At 36.9% G+C, this 22,481-nt stretch overlaps 1 protein-coding gene across 1 annotated transcript in view; it reads right to left on the minus strand.

The window, feature by feature from the left end:
- Window positions 1-322: 322 nt before the first annotated feature.
- LOC131175326 (uncharacterized) overlaps window positions 323-22,481 on the minus strand; it is a 32,696-nt gene continuing 10,537 nt past the window's right edge. Inside the window, exon 2 of the mRNA XM_058139061.1 lies at window positions 323-463. Within this exon, the coding sequence (XP_057995044.1) occupies window positions 323-463 (141 nt within the window). The remainder of the gene's footprint in view (window positions 464-22,481) is intronic.

Consider the following 22,481-nt stretch of genomic DNA (forward strand, 5'->3'; position numbering starts at 1 on the left):
GCACTATAGGAGGAAAATTCTTCTAGCTTCTTGAACCTTGAAGGAAACTCTGTGAAGGAACTGAGCACCTCTCTGCCAATAATAGGATGGCCTGTGAGAGCCTTAATATCCTTTAGAATGACTGACATAGGCCCCATTAGCAAAATGAAAGAGTTGTAAGATCTGGACTAAAGCCTTAAAGAGCTAACATTAACCCAGGACAGAGAAGCGATGCATATCTGGTCAGTTTGATAAAGTCATAAATGTCAAGAAGCTTCCAAGTGGTAGAAAAGTGAGGCTGGAGTTTGTCTATCCATGCCTCCCAATTAAAAGACTATCTAAGCTAGGATTTGATGTCATTGAGGTGAGGGAGAGACTGCGGTTGATCAGTACTTCCTAGTACTCTCCCAGAGGGAAAAAAAGGTAGTGGAATGGCATGAGGAAGGGCCAAGGGACCAATGGTGGCAACCTCTGACACAAGACCCTGCAAGAAAAGAAATCATGGAGTTAGGAACTTGGGCAAGCATTTGTAAGAATGGGGAAAAGCAATGATAGTGCAGAATACTTAATGAGAGTGGACTTGTCACGACCCAACCTATGGGTTAGACCGGCACTAGGACCTAGGCCAGCCCAAAGCCCATGAGGCCTGTAGTAAGCCTAACTATTTCTTAACCCAATCTTAAGACCCATATTGAGCCCAATTTCAAAAAATCAACCGGATAGAGTCCGGCCATAATATGGATCACCTAATGGGGAGTTTTTGACTCACCTAAGCTGTAAGCACAATATATATCAATTTGGGAAGCTCAGCTCACCCTCCACATACTCATCATGTCATAAAATCAAATGGGAGCTTAGCTCCCTCTTTCAATCCAATCATACATACATTTAATAGATTTACAGATCCAACATGATATTATATTACAGACCCAAATTAAATAAAATACTTCTAACATATGCGAAGTTCTAGAATTTAATAAAGTTATACAAAACATAACAGATATTACTAAATGACCTGCGAAGAAGAGACAGGTTAAAACTCAACAAGAAATCTCCTGTATCTTGGAAAAATAAGGTGAACAGGAGTAAGTGTTCGACTCAGAGAGTAAAATACTGATTTTAAGTACAATTTCTATAGCTATCTAAAGCTAATGCATCCAAAAGAGTGAAATGCAACACCTTCATAGTTTTCATACATAAATCACATCATAAACAACAAAAAGGTAATTTGGAGCACTCACACACCCATAAAATATTCAAACAGTACATATATGGGAGCTGATCCCCTATACAACTCTTTTAATCCAACCTCTGCCAGTGAGTATATCTCAAGCTGGACTTTCTCTTAATAGACCAAGTGTGGGGACCAGCGAGATCATCTTGAGTCGTGCCTGCCCTGACTTATCCATAAAAGGATCGGGTCCCAACGAGTCAAGCTCCAGCTGTGTCTACTTGTCCTGTCCATATCCAATATCACGCACCACACGCACGTTAACACACGCACATTGCTTCAAATTATCATAAAATAACATCCATAATATTTCATCAAATAAAGATGCAATATAAATCGTTCCTAGTATTTAACTACATAAATATATATTTATAAGTGATGCATGGACATGCCTAAATATATAATAATATTAAAATTATAATTAAAATTAATATTTTACTCACATACATAAACTGAGATCACTATGGCAGCTGGGCGAAGGAGGAAGGCTGTCCTGACTCACCTGACAATTACACTACAATTATTTAATATAATTGACTCAATACAAGCTTAAAAAGAATCAAAGACACCCTAAGTTGTACAAAAAATTCGACAGAGTTTCCCCTATACCTAGAACTTACCCAACCTGCAAAGTGCTTAAAATACACTTCTATATCCACAAGTCACACAACCATATCTCAATTACATCACATGGCCCCTTCAGGGCCCATCCAAATAGTCAACAAGCACAATTTTGAAAAATTATAATTTAGTCCCTACAACTAACCCTTTTGCAAAAACTATCCAAATGAGCTCTAAAAATTCTAAAATTTTGTGGATTTTAGCAATATTACTAAGCTAATACAAAAGGAATTATAATTTTCTAACTATCCACAAATATTTTATGGATTTTTAATCTAAACCTGAAACTAAATAATTAAGGAAACTTAGGGTTCGGGCTTACCTACGCCAATTCAGATATTGAAAATGTATCCGGACGTCTAAAAATAGTAGGGTAGCCTATAATCTTGACCCGGTTCTGAAGTAGCTTCGGTCGCCTGTCTGTTCGACTTGAAAATACAGACCCGATCGATAGTCGAATTTTCTCAAATTGAATATACCTACGTGAAGCCCATAACACGGGGATTAGTACATAATTTTTACGGAATTTATTAAGCTTATTTAATGCTCAAAAAAATACTGCGAAGTTTCATGGGACCTACCAAAAAACGGTGTCAAAAAATTTTGAAATGGGCATTGCTGCAAAGCTCTCGTCGAGGGGAGCACTCTGGTGCTCTCGGATTTTTCGTGGGGTTTACAGTTTGTGAGAAATCTAGCCCAAAATTTAAAATGGGCTAAAATTTCCCATGCAAAAATTGGACAAACTGCTCGATGGATTTTTGTGTTTTTGGTGTTTATGAAAAGCTCTCGAGGTGTAAATGGGTTTTGGGATAAGACCAGGTCCAATCGGTAGTCCGTTGAGCTGAATTTTTACCGAGAAAATGAAAAGTCGAGCGACATGTTGAAGGGGCTTCGTGCGCACTTTTTTGGCCACTTGAGTGACCGTTGGCGGTGGGGGAGGTCTCTGGAGGTGTGCTAGTGAGCTGGGGAGGGAGGGTTGGCTATTGGCTGGCAAGGGGAGGAGGGAGGAGAGAGAAATCATGAGGGGAAAGGGAGGGTGTTGGGCACGACAAGGGAGGGGAGGAAAAAGGAGAGGGCTGGTCTGATTCGATTCGGTCGGTCCAATTCGAAATACCCAAAATTGAATTTTACTTTGCCTTGAGACCAAAAATGAGACCCAAAAATTCCGAAAAAAATTTCAAAAAACTCAAAAAATTTTGTAGAGTCCAAATATATTGTTATTTTTGCCATGTAGCCTTTAAATAAATTTTTAAAAAATCATCAAAGTTTAATATTTTTAGAAAATCAAACCCGATTCTAAAAATTCAAAAAATTTCAAATAATTTTCAAAATATTTAATACAATAAAATATTAATATTTACATGTAAAATAATTATTTAAAAAATTAGAGGTGTTACAGGACTTGGAGGAGGAATAACCTTGGACCTCCTAGAGTTGGTACCTACTGTCTCTAAGATAGTGGTACCTGCAAAAGCAATGGTAGGTCCATAGTGAGATCGAATTCGAATAAAGTTTCCTCTATAAAATAAACATTTAGAAAATTGGTCCTCAATTATGAACCAATTTTCACAACCAATGTGACTTCCCTTACCCGTTTAAAGTGTCCCGTCTACAGTGTAGCCGAGCAAGGTGTGCCACATTCGGTGCCAGAGCACCCTATCTTGTCTTGTCTTATACTGTATTAATTTAAATTCCCTTTATTTGTATTATCCCATATGTTGAATTTTTTTTTTCACATTTCATTTTTATGGAAATCCAAGTAGAGTCTCCTCTGCTTTATTAGCGTATGGCAGGTTCCACTATTTACCTGTTAGAAAAAGTTTTATAACCATCCCATTTATCCATGTACCATATCATGTCATCAAATTCTCATAAATTCATTGAAAAAGAAATCACATGTCATTTCATTTATATAAAATTCATATACAATAATTTATAATTTATTTACAGTCACAAAATAAATTACATCATTTACTTATATACAATGATCAAATTATAAAAGCTAAATATACATGAGCCCTACCAAAACTACTCTGCTGAGGTGACAACCACACAATGGTAGATCTGATGCAATTCTTATCTGTCCCTACTGCTGCTGCTGCTGCTAGTGGTCTCTAGTACCTACGCGTAGTAAAAGCCAACGCGCTAAGCAATTTTGCTTAGTGGTGTATAAAGTAAAGTAAAAATAACTAAATAAATAAAAATTTCTATTTCATGTGTACTTTTATAAATTTTGAGTCTTTTACATTTTTATCAAACTTTGGGAGCAATTAAATTTATCGGGATCTTTTCTGCTCATTTATCTCATGTTCGATCCTATTAATTTCATATCAGTGATTTATTCATGTAATTATTTAATTTTTAAAACTTATTACTCATATTTGTGTCCAAGTAACCTATGACAGACTATAGACACTGGATACACGGGAGTATACCAGTTAGACATTTGTATGTCTATCATGTATACATCAGTCTTGTCAGGCACAAGGTTAGCGGGCAGGCATAAAGACAGAAATCATAATAGGCACAATGGCCAACGGGCAGGCATAAAGCTTGTAGAACAACCATATCAGACATATATTGTCTATCAATGATCATTCCTATGGGCAGTACTGCAATCTGTAGTCCCTAATTGGTATACTAATCGATCCATGCTATATACATAAGTCTAGGTATACTTTGGACAATGTAGTATTATTAAGTACTTATTGTTTTATTATTTCGTATTGTGTACTAGTTGCATTTCATAGCATTTTCATGTTACTTGTAATGGGAAAACATAAGTCCCAAGTATATAATAACATCTCATATATGTTCATCAACTCACGTAGGGTGAATAACATTTACAACTTAGGTCATTTTGTAATGGATTTCATGAATCTAGAATTAGTGTCTTAACTTCACTTAGCCAATTGGTCAAGTTGTAGTTATTGTTTGGCCATACTTCCTTCATAGAAGTTGTTCCTCTATGTATTATCTTTGTTTTTCTTTTTGAATCATGTCATTTGGAGTTTTAAAAATCAAGTTATGGTTAAATTACCATAACTGGTTCATTGGCCCTTTTTGGTTCTAGAATCAGGCAGATTCTAGAGTCAATGTTTGCCTAGTCATTTAGGCATGCTACAGTTAAATTTAGGCCTAATGTTCTTCATATAAGTTGCTACCCTATGTCTTAAGGTCGCTCAAGTTCAAGAATCATAATTTTTCAAGTTATGTAGGGTGAGTTATAGTCAATTAACTGACCTGGACTCATGAACCCTGTGCCTTCAGGATTTCAGGTTCAGGTCAGTGTATTTAGTTCCCATTTTAGGGTTCCTACACTCAAAATTTAAGGAAAGTTCCTGAATCAAAGTTGGAGCCCTGTCTCTTAGGTTTCTAGAATAGCTTGGTTCGTCCCATTTGAAATTTTCTAGTAGGAGATATGATATGAAGACTATTCTAGGGTCAAGTGGTTATTTAGTTCAATTTTAGGATTTGAGTGGCTGACTTGTTCTAACAATTTGGCCAAGTCCTATTAGTTTCTGGATTTTGGACAAAATACCAAAAATGTAGTTTTAGGTATTATAAAATTTTTGGCTTTAGTTTTACTGCATTTGCAGTTTTGTGATCCAAGTTATGGCATTTTTGCCAAGACTGGTCGGATAGGTCCCAGAATTTCAAGTCAGCTTTAGTTATGGTCAGAATTGTTGACCTAAATTATTCTAGCAAATTGATTGGGTTAGAGTCAGAATTGGGTTCTGTGTTCCCCATGAAAAATGTGTTCCTATATCTAACATTTCCAATGGTTTAAGAATCTGATCATTCTGACCTTTCTAGAGTGAGTTATGGCCATTTGAACATTTACTATTCATATGGTCATTTTTTCAGGTCTAGCATGTGGTAACCCAGATTCAAGCCAATTTTAAGCCAAGTTAGGGTCAGTTTTTGAGCATGATCTCTCCATGAAAAATGTGTCATTATAATCCTAGTTTCATCTCCAATTGGTCTCATACCAATTGGAGTAACACAACTCTACTTATAGTGTAACACCCCTATTTGCATAGCCTGGTATATTTCACTGTTTCGGTGACCGGTATCGGTCCAGACAATTAAGGGGATTAGAACCATACTTAAGACAACTTGAGAAGCCATAAACACAAATAATTAGTAATGTTTAATTAGTTAACTATAAATAAGAAAAACAGAACATAAGAGGTTAAGCAGTAGAGTCACAAAGATGGGTGACCTCCTCGAACGCATCTGAAGTCATTTTAAACTCAAATTTGAACCGTAAAGTAGTGACTGCGGTCCTTAGGAACCTTATGAACACAGTGGAAAAGAGAAAATCACGAAAAAGAACTATTAATCCAGTCAAATAATTATGTCAGGGAGCCGGAAGAAATTTGTAATTATTTACAAGCGGGTTGAGCCGCGAGGGCAATTTGGTCAATTGACCCCAGAGTGACTCGACCTAATCACAAATAAAATCGGAGAAAAGAAAATTTCCGAATAGAGAATTAAATTAAAGAACTAATAGAAAAAAATAAAAATAAAAAAGAAAGGAAAATCAAAAAGTAAAAAGGTGATGACATCATGCATGATGTCATAAATAAATTAATTAAATTATTTATTAAATTGATTTGTGGTCTTCCATAAGCCAAGTTTATAAAATAAAAGAAAAGAAAAAAAAATGGTCATCTTCCCACTTTCCCGTCCACACTCTTTCTCTCTCTCTTTTCTCCTTTGTTCCTCCATAGCCATGAAAAATCAAGCTTTTAAAGCTTGAATCAACCCCATAAATCCCACAAATTTCTTATGTAAATCTTATTGTTGGATCTTAACAAGCTTATTGAGAACAAGAAGAAAGAAGAAATTAGAAGAATTGGAGCTTTTGGAAAAACTTCAAATGAAGTAAGTTGATCCAACCTTTTCTTTAAGTAAAAATGTTTGAATTAGAGTAGAAATGGATAGAATAACATGAAAAATTGAGAAAATTATGTATGAGAACAAAGATGTAAATTTCAGCCAGCCATGGGATTGTGAAGTGTTGATGTGTTTTAGTTCAAGTAAATGTGTGTACAAGCCTAATTGAGCAAGTAGATGTGATTGGCACACTTTGATTTGATGAATTTTAATAAATTAGAAATTAGGGTTTGAATGTTAGGGTTTGTGAACCAAAATTTGGAGAAATGAGTAAATGGCATGTTTGACCTAGTGTGAGGTGAAAAATGGTCAATAATGACCAAAGGAGATGTGTTTGAATTGTTGGAAGTTAAGCCAAATTCGGAGGTTGCATGGTCATCTTTGCTGGCGACATGACCAAATAACTTTGAAGGACCAAAAGGAAATTTTACAAGTCCAATTGATATGCCACCAATTGGAGATGAAAATAGACATAAAATAGCACAATTTTCATTAAGGAACCATGGCCAAAACTGACTAAAACTTGGTGAACCAATTGACCAAAGTGAAATGAGAGCAGGTTGCCACTGCACCAAACTGACCAAATGAACAGTTGGTCATAATTCAAGCTAGACAGGTCAAATTGACCTGAAATTTTACCTGCAATTAGATAAGATATAGATCTAAAACTTTCATGAAGAATACCAACCCAAATTATGCCATTAACCCATTCAAATTATTGAGCAAAGTTGAGTTATTAAACCTGTAACTCTGCAGAATTGCCATTGAGCAGTAAAGTTCCAATGGCTATAACTCTCTCTAGAAAACTCTTATTTAGGTGATTCTTAAACCCATAGAAACCTAAGACATAGTAGAACATTTCATATGAAGAAAGTTAGACCAAATTATGAACTTAACTTGATCAAATTACTGAACAAAGTTGGATCAAAAACCTGCCAGAACCATAGTTGCAGTATGAACAGTGCGCGTGAACAGTAATTGTATTTTGGCTATAACTTGAGCTACAAAACTCCGATTGGGGTGATCCAAAAATGAGAATACACTTAAGACAATAAGGAACATTTTCTGTGAAGGAAGTTTTGCCAAATTCCAACAGTAGATTGACCAATGGAATAGTGCAACTAGGAGCACCAAAACTAAAATTTGACAATTTTACAAAAAGAACTTAAGCTTTGAGAAAATGACCAAAACCAACAAGTTTGGTGACCAAAATGTGGTATGTGGGTGAAGTTGGAGTTCCCATACCTATTAAGCCTTAGAAAGTCAACTATTTGACTTGAATAGTGTAGTGAATAGTAACCAAAAACATAAAAACTTCGAGAACGTCGAATTTATCGCAATAGAGTTAGTTAAAATAAAGTGAAATTTATTTTTGGATTTATGTTAAGTTATGGTACTGAGACACTGTGAAATTATGTGTTTCAGCTGAAAAAGACTTGGAAGCCCTGAAAGACTGAGTCAAGGCCTAGAAGCGACTTCAGTCAGGTTTGTGCACAATAAATTTATGTAATTGTTTTCCAATTGAAAATTTGAATTGCTATACTTTATGAAATCACTTTGTTATTTATGAATTGTGTTGCCACTTGGTGACTACAAAAATGACTTTGAAAATTGTTTAGGATCTCTCATAAATTATTGAAAATAATTGTTTTAAATTGATTTTGGATTCACACTCAGCATGACAGTACCACATTTCCTCCTCCATTTATGGGGTTGAGATCGTTTATTTTCCTCCCTCTCTGGCTTGCCAGTTGAGGTTGTAGATCGGATGAGTACTCATTAGCTAGCTAGCTACCTCCCTCATTGATTTCGATTAATGGGGTTGTAGATTGCTTTTGTCGTGGTGTACAACACGGCATTGATCGAAAATTTTGTGTCATGACTTAAGTTGTGTATGACTCTGGCAACACTGTGTTTATGAAATTGTTTGATTAAACTGTGTTTAATGGATTATTTGACAAAATGGTGTCATTATGGACTTTGATATTTGCAAAATGTGACTGAGAAATATTTAAATTGTGTTTGGCAATGAATGATTTATTTGTTGTATTTTAAATTTTTATTGTGCATCACTGAGTATTTTTATACTCAGCGATAGCTTATTTTCTTCATGAGATAAGAGCAAGGAGAAAGCGGAGTGAGTCTTGTTAAATAGAGGACTACTCTGATCATTTTGTACGGGTATTATTTTATACCCTTGTAGATAATCTTGATGTAAATATAAAAATGTTGTATGTATCAATGTAGTTGAGCAGTAGTAAATAAATTGTAACAATATTATTTTGGATTCTCTTCTGTAAATTTAATATTTGTTCATATGGAATTTCCTACTTTATGCTTTGTGAATGGAGATTTTAAATATTTTGAGATGAGAAATCTTGATTTGTATTGTGAAATTATTTTGAAGTGCATTGAATTGAGATGATTGAGTTATTGAAGGTTGGGAGTTGTGAAAATATTTTTGGAAGTGTTTTTTTTAGGTATTTGAAGAACTGTTTTCTCCAGTTTCAAACGGAACTGTGTCAAAATTTTTATAAAATATGCGGCAAAATTTAAATGGATAAAAATTTTTACTAGTCTTTAAGCTTTGAATAAATGGTTTTTAATTCTCACTAAAATGCTCACCACTTCCAAAATGTAAGAAAATCGTTTTAAAATCCCTTGCAGGGTACTTAATGAATTATCAGTAGGTGAAGTTCGGTAGTTCATTAAGTATTCTACGGGATCATGTTATGCCGTACGGTGGGGTAAGGTGTGACATGTTTTAGTGGTATCAGAGCATGGTTTTTCAATAAATTTTGACTATGTGTATGAACATTTTATTAATAAGTACAACTGCTTAAGTGTCTTAAATTGATACATATGACGTATTTACATCATGAATATGCACTAACGGAGGTCAACCTCCTTGTGTTTAATCTCAGGAAGTAGAAATTTGAGAAAACGGAATGGAAGGAGGAGATCATTCCGAAGAACAATCTGTTGAGGCTGAGGTTCAAAGGAAGCTGACACTCGAGCGTGAGTGGGTCGACCACTCCGGCTCTGCTCGGCCAACTGCGATTTCTGCTCAATTTGTACAGCAGATGGCTACGTTCTTCCAACAAATGGCGGGTAATGTGCCACCCCAAGCTCAGATGCTAGTACCTGTAGCACAACCACAGCCCTCAGCTCGGCAATATGAAAAGTTGATGAAATTTGGGGCCACCGAGTTTAAAGGCACTGTGGATCCACTGGAGGCAGAACAGTGGTTGGAAAGAATGGAATGAGTTTTCAGAAAGCTGCAATGTACGGAAGAGCTGAAGTTTGAGTATTCTGTTTCCTTGTTGCAAGGGGATGCGTTTGAATGGTGGAAGACCATCCCCACGGCTGGTTGAGCCACTGTCTTGACATGGACAGACTTTTGAGGAGTTCAGGCGAAATGGGTTCCGATGCATATGTGGACATGAAGTTGCAAGAATTCTTGAGTTTGAAATAAGGGAACCAGGCAGCGAGAATATGAGAGAGATTTCTCAAGGCTAAGCCACTATCTTTGGAAGCTTAGTCTCCACCCAGACAGATGCAAGAGGTTTGAGTTCGGGCTAAGGCGAGTTTGAGAATGCAAGTTGTGGGTTTTGGACATCGAATTTTCTTTGAATTGATTTCATAGGCCTTGGAATTAGAAAGGATAGAATCCGAAGGGGCAGTGAAAAAGGGTTCACAAGAGAAAGAGAAGGCTGAAAAGACTACTGGACAAGCATCTGAAAGTAGTTCTGGCAAGAGGAAACAGTTTGGGGGATCTAGCTCCCGTAGAGACAGAGGCAGATTTTCTGGCCAAAGACCACCTCGATGCAGTCGGTAGGCCAACAAGCTTCTCGAGGATCTCTATCGGTCCGGCAGTGTGAAACGTGTGGTAGAACTCATGGTAGGTTTTGTTTCAAGGCTACTGGTGCATGTTTTAACTGTGGAGGAAGCGGACATTTCGCTAAGGATTGCACTAGTCTGCGCCGGTCTGGATCTTTTGCCATATCTGAAGGATCAACCCAAGTCTCTGCACCTAGAGGGTCACCGTCAGTTGCTAGAGGTAGAGGCAGAGGTAGGGGTCCTGGTAACACTCTTGGAAGTCAAAGCACTGTTAACGGCCCGGTATCGATGGCGCACGGTCGAGTGTATACCATGTGTCAGAGAGGAGGAGGCTGAAACATCAGATGTAGTAGCTGGTATTTTCTCCATCCTTGACCAAGATGTGTATGTGTTATTTGATCCTGGCTCCACACATTCGTATGTTAGTGCTAGTGTGATGTGTTCTACTGCTATTCAGTGTGTACCAATGGACTATGACTAGTCCATTAGGCCAGGAGGTCAGGGTAAATAGGCTATATAGAGACTGTCCTTTGGTGATCCAAGGACACACTTTTCTGTCTGATTTAATTGAAATGCCCTTCAGAGATTATGACATTATCTTAGGCATGGATTGGTTAGCGAGCATCATGCTATGATTGATCGTAGGCGAAGATCACTTTTGGTCTTCCTCGATGGTGATGTAGTAATATATGGGGAGAACGATTATTACCTTCAAACATCATTTCAATTTGCGGCGGAAAAATGATTAGAAAAGGGTGTGAGGCGTACTTGGCACATGTGATAGACACCCAAGTGGGAGTCCAAAGGCGAGGACATTCCTCAGTATGTGACTTTACGGATGTGTTTCTGATGAATTGCGGATTACCTCGAGAAGAGAAGTGCGATTTGAAATTGATGTTATGCAAGTGTGGACCCAGTCTCCATAACGCCATACATAATGGCACCAGCAGAACTAAAAGAATTGAAAGTGCAGTTGCAAGAGGTGCTTGATAAGGGCTTCATCTGCCCTAGTGTGTCACCTTGGAGATTGCCAGTGTTGTTTGGTAAAAAGAAAGATGGCACTCTCGGTTATGCATTGACTATCAGCGATTGAATAAGGTGACAATAAAAACAGATACCCATTGCCCGTATTGATGATTTATTTGATCAATTGAAGTGCGGTATGTTCTCCAAAATTGACTTGAGATCGAGTTATTATCATTGAAAGTACAAGAGCGAGTATTCCTAAAGCGCCTTGAGCAGTTATGGCCATTATGAGTTCTTGGTCATGCCATTCGAGTTAACTAATGCTCATTTGCTTTTATGGATCGATGAACACTATCTTCAGACCATACCTCGACCAATTTGTTGTGGTATTTATTGATGATATATTGGTTTATTCGAGGAATGCAGAAGAGCATGATAGACATCTGCGGATTGTACTGCAGACTTTGAGGGAGAAATAGCTATACGCCAAATTGTCGAAATGTGAATTTTGGTGAAGGAGATATCCTTTTTGGGGCACATAGTATCGTGAGAGGATTAAGGTAGATCCTAGCAAGTTTGAAGTGTCCTTAATTGGAAGCCACCCGGAAATGTCACGAGAGATTCACGATTTTAGGTTTAGTAGGTACTCATCGATTTGTGAAGGATTCTCCATGTTGGCATCTCCATTGACCAAGCTACTTAGAAAGGATGTGAAATTTCGATGGGACGGACAAATGCCAAGAAAGTTTTGATGAATTGAAAAGATGTTTGTGAGGCTCAGTCTTGACTTTACCTACAGGGTAAAGAATATACGATTCTGACGATGCTTCTCATAATGAGTTAGGTTGTGTGTTGATGCAAGATCGAAATGTCATTGCCTATGCATCACGCCAGCTGAAATCGCATGAGAGGAATTATCCAACACATGATTTGGAGCTTGCAGCAATTGTGTTTACTCTTAAGATCTGGAGACATTATTTGTATGGGGAGAAGTGCTACATCTACAAAGATCATAAGAGTTTGAAGTATTTGGGCGCCCAAAAAGAGTTGAATTTGAGACAGAGGAGATGGTTAGAGTTGATAAAAGACTATGATTGCCTGATAGACTATCAGCCAGGGAAAGCTAATGTTGTGGCTAACGCCCTAAGTCGTAAGACTATGGCAAGTCTACAGGTTACTCCTTTGTCTTTGGTACTTGAGTTGAGATCATTACATGCCAGTTTAGAGATTAATGATGAGGGGCAGACAGCAGTTGCATGGCATGTACAGCCAGTGTTAATTGATCAGATTAGAATGGCTGCTCAGAATGATAAAAAGTATCAGAAGCTGTTGGAGGAAGTCAGACAGGGCAAGAAACCAGAGTCCTCAATCATAGATGATGGTCTATTGCTACACCAGGGTAGAATATGTGTTCCTAATGATGTTGATTTGAGGCAGATCATTTTGAAGGAAGCACATGAGTCTCCTTTTGCCATGCACCCTGGTGGTACAAAAATGTATAGAGGGCTAAAGGAGCATTACTGGTGGATGGGTATGAAGAGAGATGTGGCAGAGTTTGTATCAAAATGCCTAACTTGTCAGCAAGTAAAGGCAGAGAATCAAGTACCAACTGGGTTGTTACATCCACTACCAGCGCCAGAATGGAAATGGGAAAGAATAACGATGGATTTTGTAATGAGACTTCCGCGGACACAGAAGAGTCATGATGCAGTATGGGTCATTGTTGACAGACTGACTAAGTCTGCTCATTTTCTGCCAGTCCGAATGGACTACAGTTTGGACAGATTAGCCAGGTTATACATTGATGAGATTGTGAGACTTCATGGAGTGCCAGTATCCATTGTATCAGACAGAGATCCTAGGTTCACTTCTAGATTCTGGGGTAGTCTTCAGAGAGCCCTAGGAACTAGATTGAACTTCAGTACTGCATTCCACCCACAGACAGATGGCCAGTCTGAGAGGGTAATTCAGATCTTGGAGGACATGCTACGGGGTTGTGTGATTGAGTTTGAGGGTAGTTGGGATACACACTTGCCTTTGATTGAGTTTGCTTACAACAACAACTACCAATCTAGCATTGGGATGCCTCCATATGAAGCTTTGTATGGCAGGAAATGTAGAACCCCGTTGTGTTGGGATGATGTGGGTGAAAGAAAAATGATTGGACCCGAAATTATTCAACAGACTAAAGAGAAAATCAGGGTCATCAGAGGTCGACTTAAAGCTGCATCAGACCGCCAGAAGTCCTATATTGATTTGAAAAGAAGGGATATTCAGTATGCAGTGGGTGAGAAAGTTTTCCTCAAAGTTTCTCCTTGGAAGAGAATTATGAGATTCGGCAGGAAGGGGAAACTAAGTCCTCGTTTTATCGGGCCATATGAGGTATTGGAAAGAGTGGGTCCTTTGGCATATCGTTTGGCACTACCTCCAGAGTTAGAGAAGATACATAATGTCTTCCATGTGTCTATGTTGAGGAGGTATCAATCAGAACCATCTCATGTACTTAAGACAATAAGGAACATTTTCTATGAAGGAAGTTTTGCCAAATTCCAACAGTAGATTGACCAATGGAATAGTGCAACTAGGAGCACCAAAACTAAAATTTGACAATTTTTCAAAAAGAACTTAAGCTTTGAGAAAATGACCAAAACCAACAAGTTTGGTGACCAAAATGTGGTATGTGGGTGAAGTTGGAGTTCCCATACCTATTAAGCCTTAGAAAGTCAACTATTTGACTTGAATAGTGCAGTGAATAGTAACCCGAAATACAAAAACTTCAAGAACGTCGAATTTATCGCAATAGAGTTAGTTAAAATAAAGTGAAATTTATTTTTGGATTTATGCTAAGTTATGGTACTAAGACACTGTGAAATTATGTGTTTCAGCTGAAAAAGACTTGGAAGCCCTGAAAGACTGAGTCAAGGCCTAGAGGCGACTCGATCGAGTTTGTGCACAATAAATTTATGTAATTGTTTTCCAATTGAAAATTTGAATTGCTATACTTTATGAAATCGCTGTGTTATTTATGAATTGTGTTGCCACTTTGTGACTACAAAAATGACTTTGAAATTTGTTTAGGATCTCTCATAAATTATTGAAAATAATTGTTTTAAATTGATTTTGGATTCACACTTAGCATGACAGTACCACATTTCCTCCTCCATTTATGGGGTTGAGATCATTTATTTTCCTCCCTCTCTGGCTTGCCAGTTGAGGTTGTAGATCGGATGAGTACTCATTAGCTAGCTAGCCACCTCCCTCATTGATTTCGATTAATGGGGTTGTAGATTGCTTTGTCGTGGTGTACAACACGGCATTGATCAGAAATTTTGTGTCATGACTTAAGTTGTGTATGACTCTGGCAACACTGTGTTTATGAAATTGTTTGACTAAACTGTGTTTAATAGATTATTTGACAAAATGGTGTCATTATGGACTTTGATATTTGCAAAATGTGACTGAGAAATATTGAAATTGTGTTTAGCAATGAATGATTTATTTGTTATATTTTAAATTTTTATTGTGCACCACTGAGTATTTTTATACTCAGCGATAGCTTATTTTGCTGTCGCAGATAAGAGCAAGGAGAAAGCGAGAGTGAGTCATTGTTAAATCGAGGACTACTGATCATTTTATGTACTATTATTTTATACCCTTGTAGATAATCTTGATGTAAATATAAAAATGTTGTATGTATCAATGTAGTTGAGCAGTAGTAAATAAATTATAACAATATTATTTTGGATTCTCTTCTGTAAATTTAATATTTGTTCATATGGAATTTCCTGTTTTATGCTTTGTGAATGGAGATTTTAAATATTTTGAGATGAGAAATCTTGATTTGTATTATGAAATTATTTTGAAGTGCATTGAATTGAGATGATTGAGTTATTGAAGGTTGGGAGTTGTGAAAATATTTTTGGAAGTGTTTTTTTTAGGTATTTGAAGAACTGTTTTCTCCAGTTTCAAACGGAACTCTGTCAAAATTTTTATAAAATATGCGGCAAAATTTAAATGGATATAAATTTTTACTAGTCTTTAAGCTTTGAATAAATGGTTTTTAATTCTCACTAAAATGCTCACCACTTTCAAAATGTAAGAAAATCGTTTTAAAATCCCTTATAGGGTACTTAATGAATTATCAGTAGGTGAAGTTCGGTAGTTCATTAAGTATTCTAGGGGATCATGTTATGCCGTACGGAGGGGTAAGGTGTGACATATAGCCTTAAAACCATACTGGAGTCATAGGTCCAAAAATCCTGCATGAAAATAACACTCCCAATTTTCAATTTCACCCAACTCTCAAACTTCAATTCATATTCATGGCACTTCTAATAGTCAATAAATAGCCTCAATAACATCAATTTCAAGCCACAACACAAAGTTCCCAAATTAGGTCAAAAACCCTAACTTTAAATTACCAATTCATGCATAACACATGTAATCAACCTGTTACTCTGATTTATTTGTTAATCAACACTAATATCCACAATTAAGATCATCAATTCATCAAACTCCTATCAATTTCCATGGCTGCTGAAATTTAGAGTTCAATTTACTCATAGTATTCTTGTAACACCCCAAAATTTTAAATTTTATGAGCATTTTTGGTATTTTAATTTTATTTAAATTTTAGGAATTTTTTTTAGATTTTTCGGATTTTAAAAATCGGGTTCGATTTTCCGAAAATATAAACTTTGATGATTTTTAAAAATTAATTTAAAGACCACGTGGCAAAACTAAAAATATATTTGGAGTCTACGTATTTTTCTGAGTTTTCTGAAATTTTTTCGGAATTTTTGGACCTCGTTTTCGGTCCCGAGGCAGAGTAAAAATTCAAAATTTTGTATCTTGAATCGGACCGGCCGAATCGAACCGGACCGGATCGAACCGGTCGAATCGGACCGGCCTTTTCCTTTTTCTTCTTTCCTTCCCCGCGCGCGTCGACCTCTCTTCCTTCTCTCTCTCTTTTCTCTCTCCTCCTGCCCCTGCCTTGACCACCTCCCCTGCCACCCCCGGTAGTGGCGCGCGCCTCCCAGCCTCGCGATAGCCGGCCGCCCCAAGCGGCGGAAACTCCCTCCCTCGCGGTATGGCGTTCGACTTCCCGGCCAAAATCCGGCCACTGATCCAATCGGGTCTTGTGTCTAAAATCATCTACTCGACGAGAGCTTTCCATAGACACCAAGAACACCGAGATCCATCGAGCGGTTTGTCCGATTTTTACTCGGGAAGTTTTTAGCCCATTTCGACTTTTGGGCTGAATTTCTCACAAATCGTAAACCCCAAGAGAAAACCGAGAGTACCCGAGCGCTCCACTCGTCGAGAGCTTCGCGGCGACATAAATTTCGAATTTTTCCGACACCGTTTTTCGATGGGTCCCACGGAAATTCGTAGTGTTTTTCCGAGCATTAAATGAGCTTAGAAAATTCTGAAAAATTTATGTACTAACCCCCGTGTTATGGGCTTCGTGTAGGTATCCTCAATTCCCGGAAATTCGACAGTTGTCCGGGTCTATGAATTTCCGGCCAGACAGACCCGTTACCGGAAAAGTCTCCGAATTAGACCAAGGTTTTGGCTACCCCTCCATTGTCAGACGTCCCGAGTGCGTCCTAGAAGTCGGAATAGGCAAAGGTAAACCCAAACCTTTCTTTTTCGTAATTTTCTAGTGCTTAAATAGGATTAAAAATCCATAAAATATTTGTGGTAGCTTAGAAAATTATGATTCTTTTTGCAATAGCCTAGTAATATGGCTAAGGATAGCGGGGCAAAGTTTTAAAATTTTTAGATCTTGTTTGGGTAGTTTTTGCAAAAATGATCAATTATAAGGACTAAATTGAAATTTTACATATTGTGATGGATGACTGATTTGATGGGCCCAGGAGGGGCTGTGTGATATGATTGAGCTGTGGATATATGGATTGTGAATATAGAAGTGCGTTTTGAGCCATTTTGCAGTTTGTGTATGTCCTAGGTATAGGGAGACTGCACGATTTTCGCACAACTTAGGGCGTATTTGGTCTTTTCTTGATTGTATCGAGTCATTTATATTAAAAATTGTAATGTAATTGTCGTGAGCCGATGACCTTCTTCTTCCGCCCTACTCGGTGACCAAGTCAAGTCTGTGAGTAAAATATTAATTTTAATTGTAATTTCGATATTATTATATGTTCAAGCATGCCCATGCATCACTTATATGCATATATTTATGTAGTTAAACTCTAGGCACGATTTATGTTGCATTCATAACTGTTAGCGTGCCATGGATGTTGTTGTGGTAATTTGGAGCAGTGTGCGTGCGTTGGCGTGCGTGTGATGTGGTGTGGACTATGGATAGGACGGGTAGACACGGCTTGAGATCTTCGCTGGGACCGGGTCCTTGGGGTAGACACGGCTTGAGTTTTTCAGGGACCCGATTTGGTTATTAAGTGGAAGTCCGAAATGAGTTCTTCGCTAGCACCGAGTTGGATTTAAGAGAGTCAGATAGGATCGGCTCCCATATATTATGATTGATGTTACAGTGCGTGAGTGCTCCAAATTACCTTTTTGATGTTATGATGTGAAAATGTTGTTGATGTTGCATTTCACTCTACAGGGTGCATTAGTTTTAGATAGTTATAGAGATTATGGTTAAAATTGATATTTTACTCTCTGAGTCGAACGCTCACTCCTGTTCAAAATTTTTCCAGGCCACAGGAGGATATTTTTTGAGGTTAACCTGCTTTCTCCCTCGCAGGTCGATTACTAATGTTTGTATAAACTTGTTAAATCTTAGAAATTTCCGCATGTGTTAGAATGTTTATTTGGTTTGGGCCTGTAAACTAAATTATTATTTTGGACCTGTAAACTTAATATTCTATGCATGTTTGATGGATTGGATGAGGGAGTTGAGATCCCATTTATTTTTATGCTGATGAGTATGTGGAGGGTGAGCTGAGCTCCCCAATTGAGTATTTATTGTGTTTACAGGTCGGGTGAGTTGAAAACTCCCCGTTGGAAAGTTCATTTTATGGCCGGACTCTGTCCGTTTGGTTTCTTGAATTTGGGCCCAAATGGGCCTTAGAGTTGGGATTAATGAACAGCTAGGCTTACTATGGGCCTCGGGGGCTTTAGGCTGGCCCAGGTCCTAGTGCCGGTCCGACCCATAGGTTGGGTCGTGACTTTTTAATTTCATGAAATTTTCACTTAATTTAACATGCTAACCATACTTTGAGTAGGAAAAAGGCATAGATAGTGCACTAACCTCAATTAGGATCAACTTGGACTTGTAAAAACTTCAATTTTTTCTTTAAATTTTTGCTACCTAAAGCTTCCTCAAGGAGTAGGGACAATTTTTAATGAAGGCACTTAGGGGTTTTGGGGTGGGACTACTTGGGAAATTCAAGCTTTAAAGCTTGAAAATGGTGGAAGATGTCACACCTTACCCCTCTGTAAGGAATAACATAATCCCGTAAAATACCTAATGAACTACCGAACTTCACCTACCGATAACTCATTAAGTACCCTACAAGGAATTTTAAAATAATTTTCTTATTTTTGATAAGTGGTGAGCATTTTCTAATAAGTACTTAAAACATTTAGTTAAAATTTAAAACTAGTTAATATTTTTTACCCAATTTATTTTTACGTAAATTTTATAAAAATTTTGACAGAGTTCTCTCTGTATTTTGAGAAAACAGTTCTTCAAATACCTGTAAAAAGCAATTCTAAAAATTTTTCTTAACCACTACTTCAATTTCACAATCAAACTCAATCAATTTCACAATCATTTCAATAAATTTCTCTAGTTCAAAATTCAATAATCCTCAGCATACTAGCAATACATTTCATTTAAATTAAATAAAATAGTTGTACTCATATTTCATTAGAGACAAAACAATTTATATACATTCTTACAAAATTTACATAAAAAAAATAAACTTTATTACAAACTTCATACAAATTTTTGTACAAGCTGCTCAAGACCCATTTGCATGTCCATACATTTATATGCAATACATACATGAAAAGAAATATTTACAATTAGGGTATAAATTATACCCGATGACTTTAAGCTGATAGCTCCTCACACCTCAGCAGCTCAGTCTGCTGCTCCTCTAGTCTCTATATCTGCGACAGCAATAGAAGCCATCGCTGAGTACTAGGACTCAGTGGTGCACAACATACTAAAATAATCTTTATGCAAAATATAAATCACATTTATTCAAAAATTTGACTAAACATGAGCATTAAACACAAAACATGAATTATGAGGTTTTAATGCAAACCAAGTTCATTTCGAAGTATCAAAACACGTTTCATAAAACCCACAGTTAGATCATGCCATTCGAAACAAATAGAATCTCAATAGCCAGAGGCTAAAGAGAAATCACATCACAAGGCTAGCTAGCTCAAATATAAGGATATCCATTCACATCCTCTTCTACTGGCACACCTCAACACTTCTCCAGAGAAGGAATCAAAATTCGAAACTAATTACCTCCACTAGTCGTGCTAGTAAGGTGTTCAAATATATGGTCATGACACTATGGTTTCAAAACTTATCTTAACAATTTGCTAAACATTGTCATTTCAATATACATAATAACTTTCAACAATTTAAATCAAAACATCATAAGAATGCAATAATTCAATATTTCACATTATTCAAAACAGTATGCAAAAGATGATTATAAAAAGTATACGTTGTGCACAAACCTCAAACGAGTCGCCTGTTGGCCTTGACTCCTCGGGTTCTGTCCCGGTATTCTTTTCCACTGAAAAACACAATTTCACAGTGTTTCAGTACTATAACTTAGCATAAATCCAACAATAAATTTAACTTCACCATTACCTAGCTCTAACGTGCTAAATTCGACGTTCTTGAAATTTTGTGTTTCGGGTTACTATTTACTACACTATTCAAGTCAAATTATTGACTTTCTAAGGCTTAATAGGTATGGGAATTCCAACTTTACCCACATACCACATTTTGGTCACTAAACTTGTTGGTTTTGGTCATTTTCTCAAAACTTAGGCCTTTTAGGCAAAATTGCCAAATTTTCAATTTTGGTGTCCCTAATTGTACTGTTTCATTGGTCAGTTTACTGTTGAAATTTGGCAAAACTTTCTTCATAGAAAATGTTCCTTATTGTCTTAAGTTTATTCTCCTTTTTGAATCACCCCAATTGGAGTTTTGTAGCTCAAGTTATAAGTAAATTATGTTTACTGTTCATGCTGCAGAATTTTATTCTGGCAAATTATTGATTCCAACTTTGTTCAGCAATTTGATCAAGTTAGGTCCATAATTTGGTCTAATTTTCTTCATATGAAATGTTCTACTATGTCTTAGGTTTCCATCGGTTCAAGAATCACCTAAATCGGAGTTTTCTAGAGAGAGTTATAGCCATTGAAACTTTACTGTTCATATGGCAATCTGCAGTTCTGCAGATTCAGGTCACCAACTTTGCTCAGTATTTTGATTGGGTTAATGGCATAATTTGGGTTGGTGTTCTTCATAAAAGTTTTATATCTATATCTTATCTAATTACTGGTAAAATTTCAGGTCATTTTGACCTGCCTAGCTCGAGTTGTGACCAAATGAACAAACACTGTTCATTTGGTCAGTTTATCTTGAGAGGCTGCGATTTTCCGACTTCGGCCACTTTGTTCACTAGGTTTAGTCACTTTTTGGGCAGGCTTCCTAAATGAAAATTGTGTCATTTAGTGCCTATTTTCATCCCTAATTGGTCCCATATCAATTGGACTTGTAAAATTCCATTTTTGGTCCCTCAAAGTTGACTTTTGGTCATGGTGCATACCCAATCCGAATTTGACTTTGATTCAAACACTTCTAACACACTTAATTAGGTCACAAATGACCATTTCTTTCCTTAAACTATGTCAAAGACACCATTTAGCACTTCTTCACATTTTTGGTCTCTAAACCCTAAGTATCCAAACCCTAACCACACTAAATTGTTGCATTTAATTGATTCCATGTATACATACATGTTTCTTCATCTCAAACAAGCTCACATATGTATTTAAATCTATCAAACCATGCAAATATACCCCTATACACATGCTGGCCGAATTTCACTCATGGTCCCTCAACAAAATTTTCTTTTATTTAAAATTTATTTACAAGTTCAATAAGTTAAAAATGTAGAAATCAAACTAAAATCATCAAGTTTGCGTACTAACCTTTTTTTTTTGAATTTCTCCCTTTTCAAAACTCCTTCCTTTCTTTTTCTTTTTGTTGTCAAGCTCCTTATCTAGGTCTAACTACAAGATTTAATGTTGGAGAGTAAGGTTTTTATGGTGGGATTGAAGGTTTATGAAGCTTGACTTAAGAGCTCTAATGGAGTTTGAGAGAGAGGGCTAAGGGAGAGAGAAAACGTCTTGGAAGGGAAGAAGAAGACAATGAAAATTTTTTTTCCTTTCTTTTATTTATTTTGTCTTATGGAAGACCCCAAAAATTCATTTAATTAATTTATTAATTATATGACTTATGGCATCATGCATGATATCATGCATGATGTCATCTTCCTACACCTTTTTAACTTTTTCATTTTCTCTTCTTTTTTTTTCTATTAGTTCTTTAATTTAATTCTTGATCCCAAAGTTTTCTTTTCTCCGATTTTATTTGACAGCTAGGTCAGGAGTCAGCTCTCGGGGTCAATTGACCAAATTGCCCTTCGTCGGTTTAACCTGGTTTGCAAATAATTCCATATTTCTTCCGGCTCCCTGACCTAATTATTTGACTGGCTTCACAGTTATTTTTCGTGATTTTCTCTTTTTCACTGTGTTTATGAGGGTCCTAAGGACTGCGGCATCACATTTTACGGTTCGAAAATTGAGTTTAAAATGACTTCGCAGTTGTTCTCGAGAAGGTCACCCATCGCTGTGACTCTCGGCTCGTTTAACTTCTTATGTTCTATTTTTCTTGTTTATACTTAACTAA

The sequence above is a fragment of the Hevea brasiliensis genome, chromosome 17 (assembly GCF_030052815.1).
Source record: "Hevea brasiliensis isolate MT/VB/25A 57/8 chromosome 17, ASM3005281v1, whole genome shotgun sequence".
Lineage (NCBI taxonomy): Eukaryota > Viridiplantae > Streptophyta > Magnoliopsida > Malpighiales > Euphorbiaceae > Hevea > Hevea brasiliensis.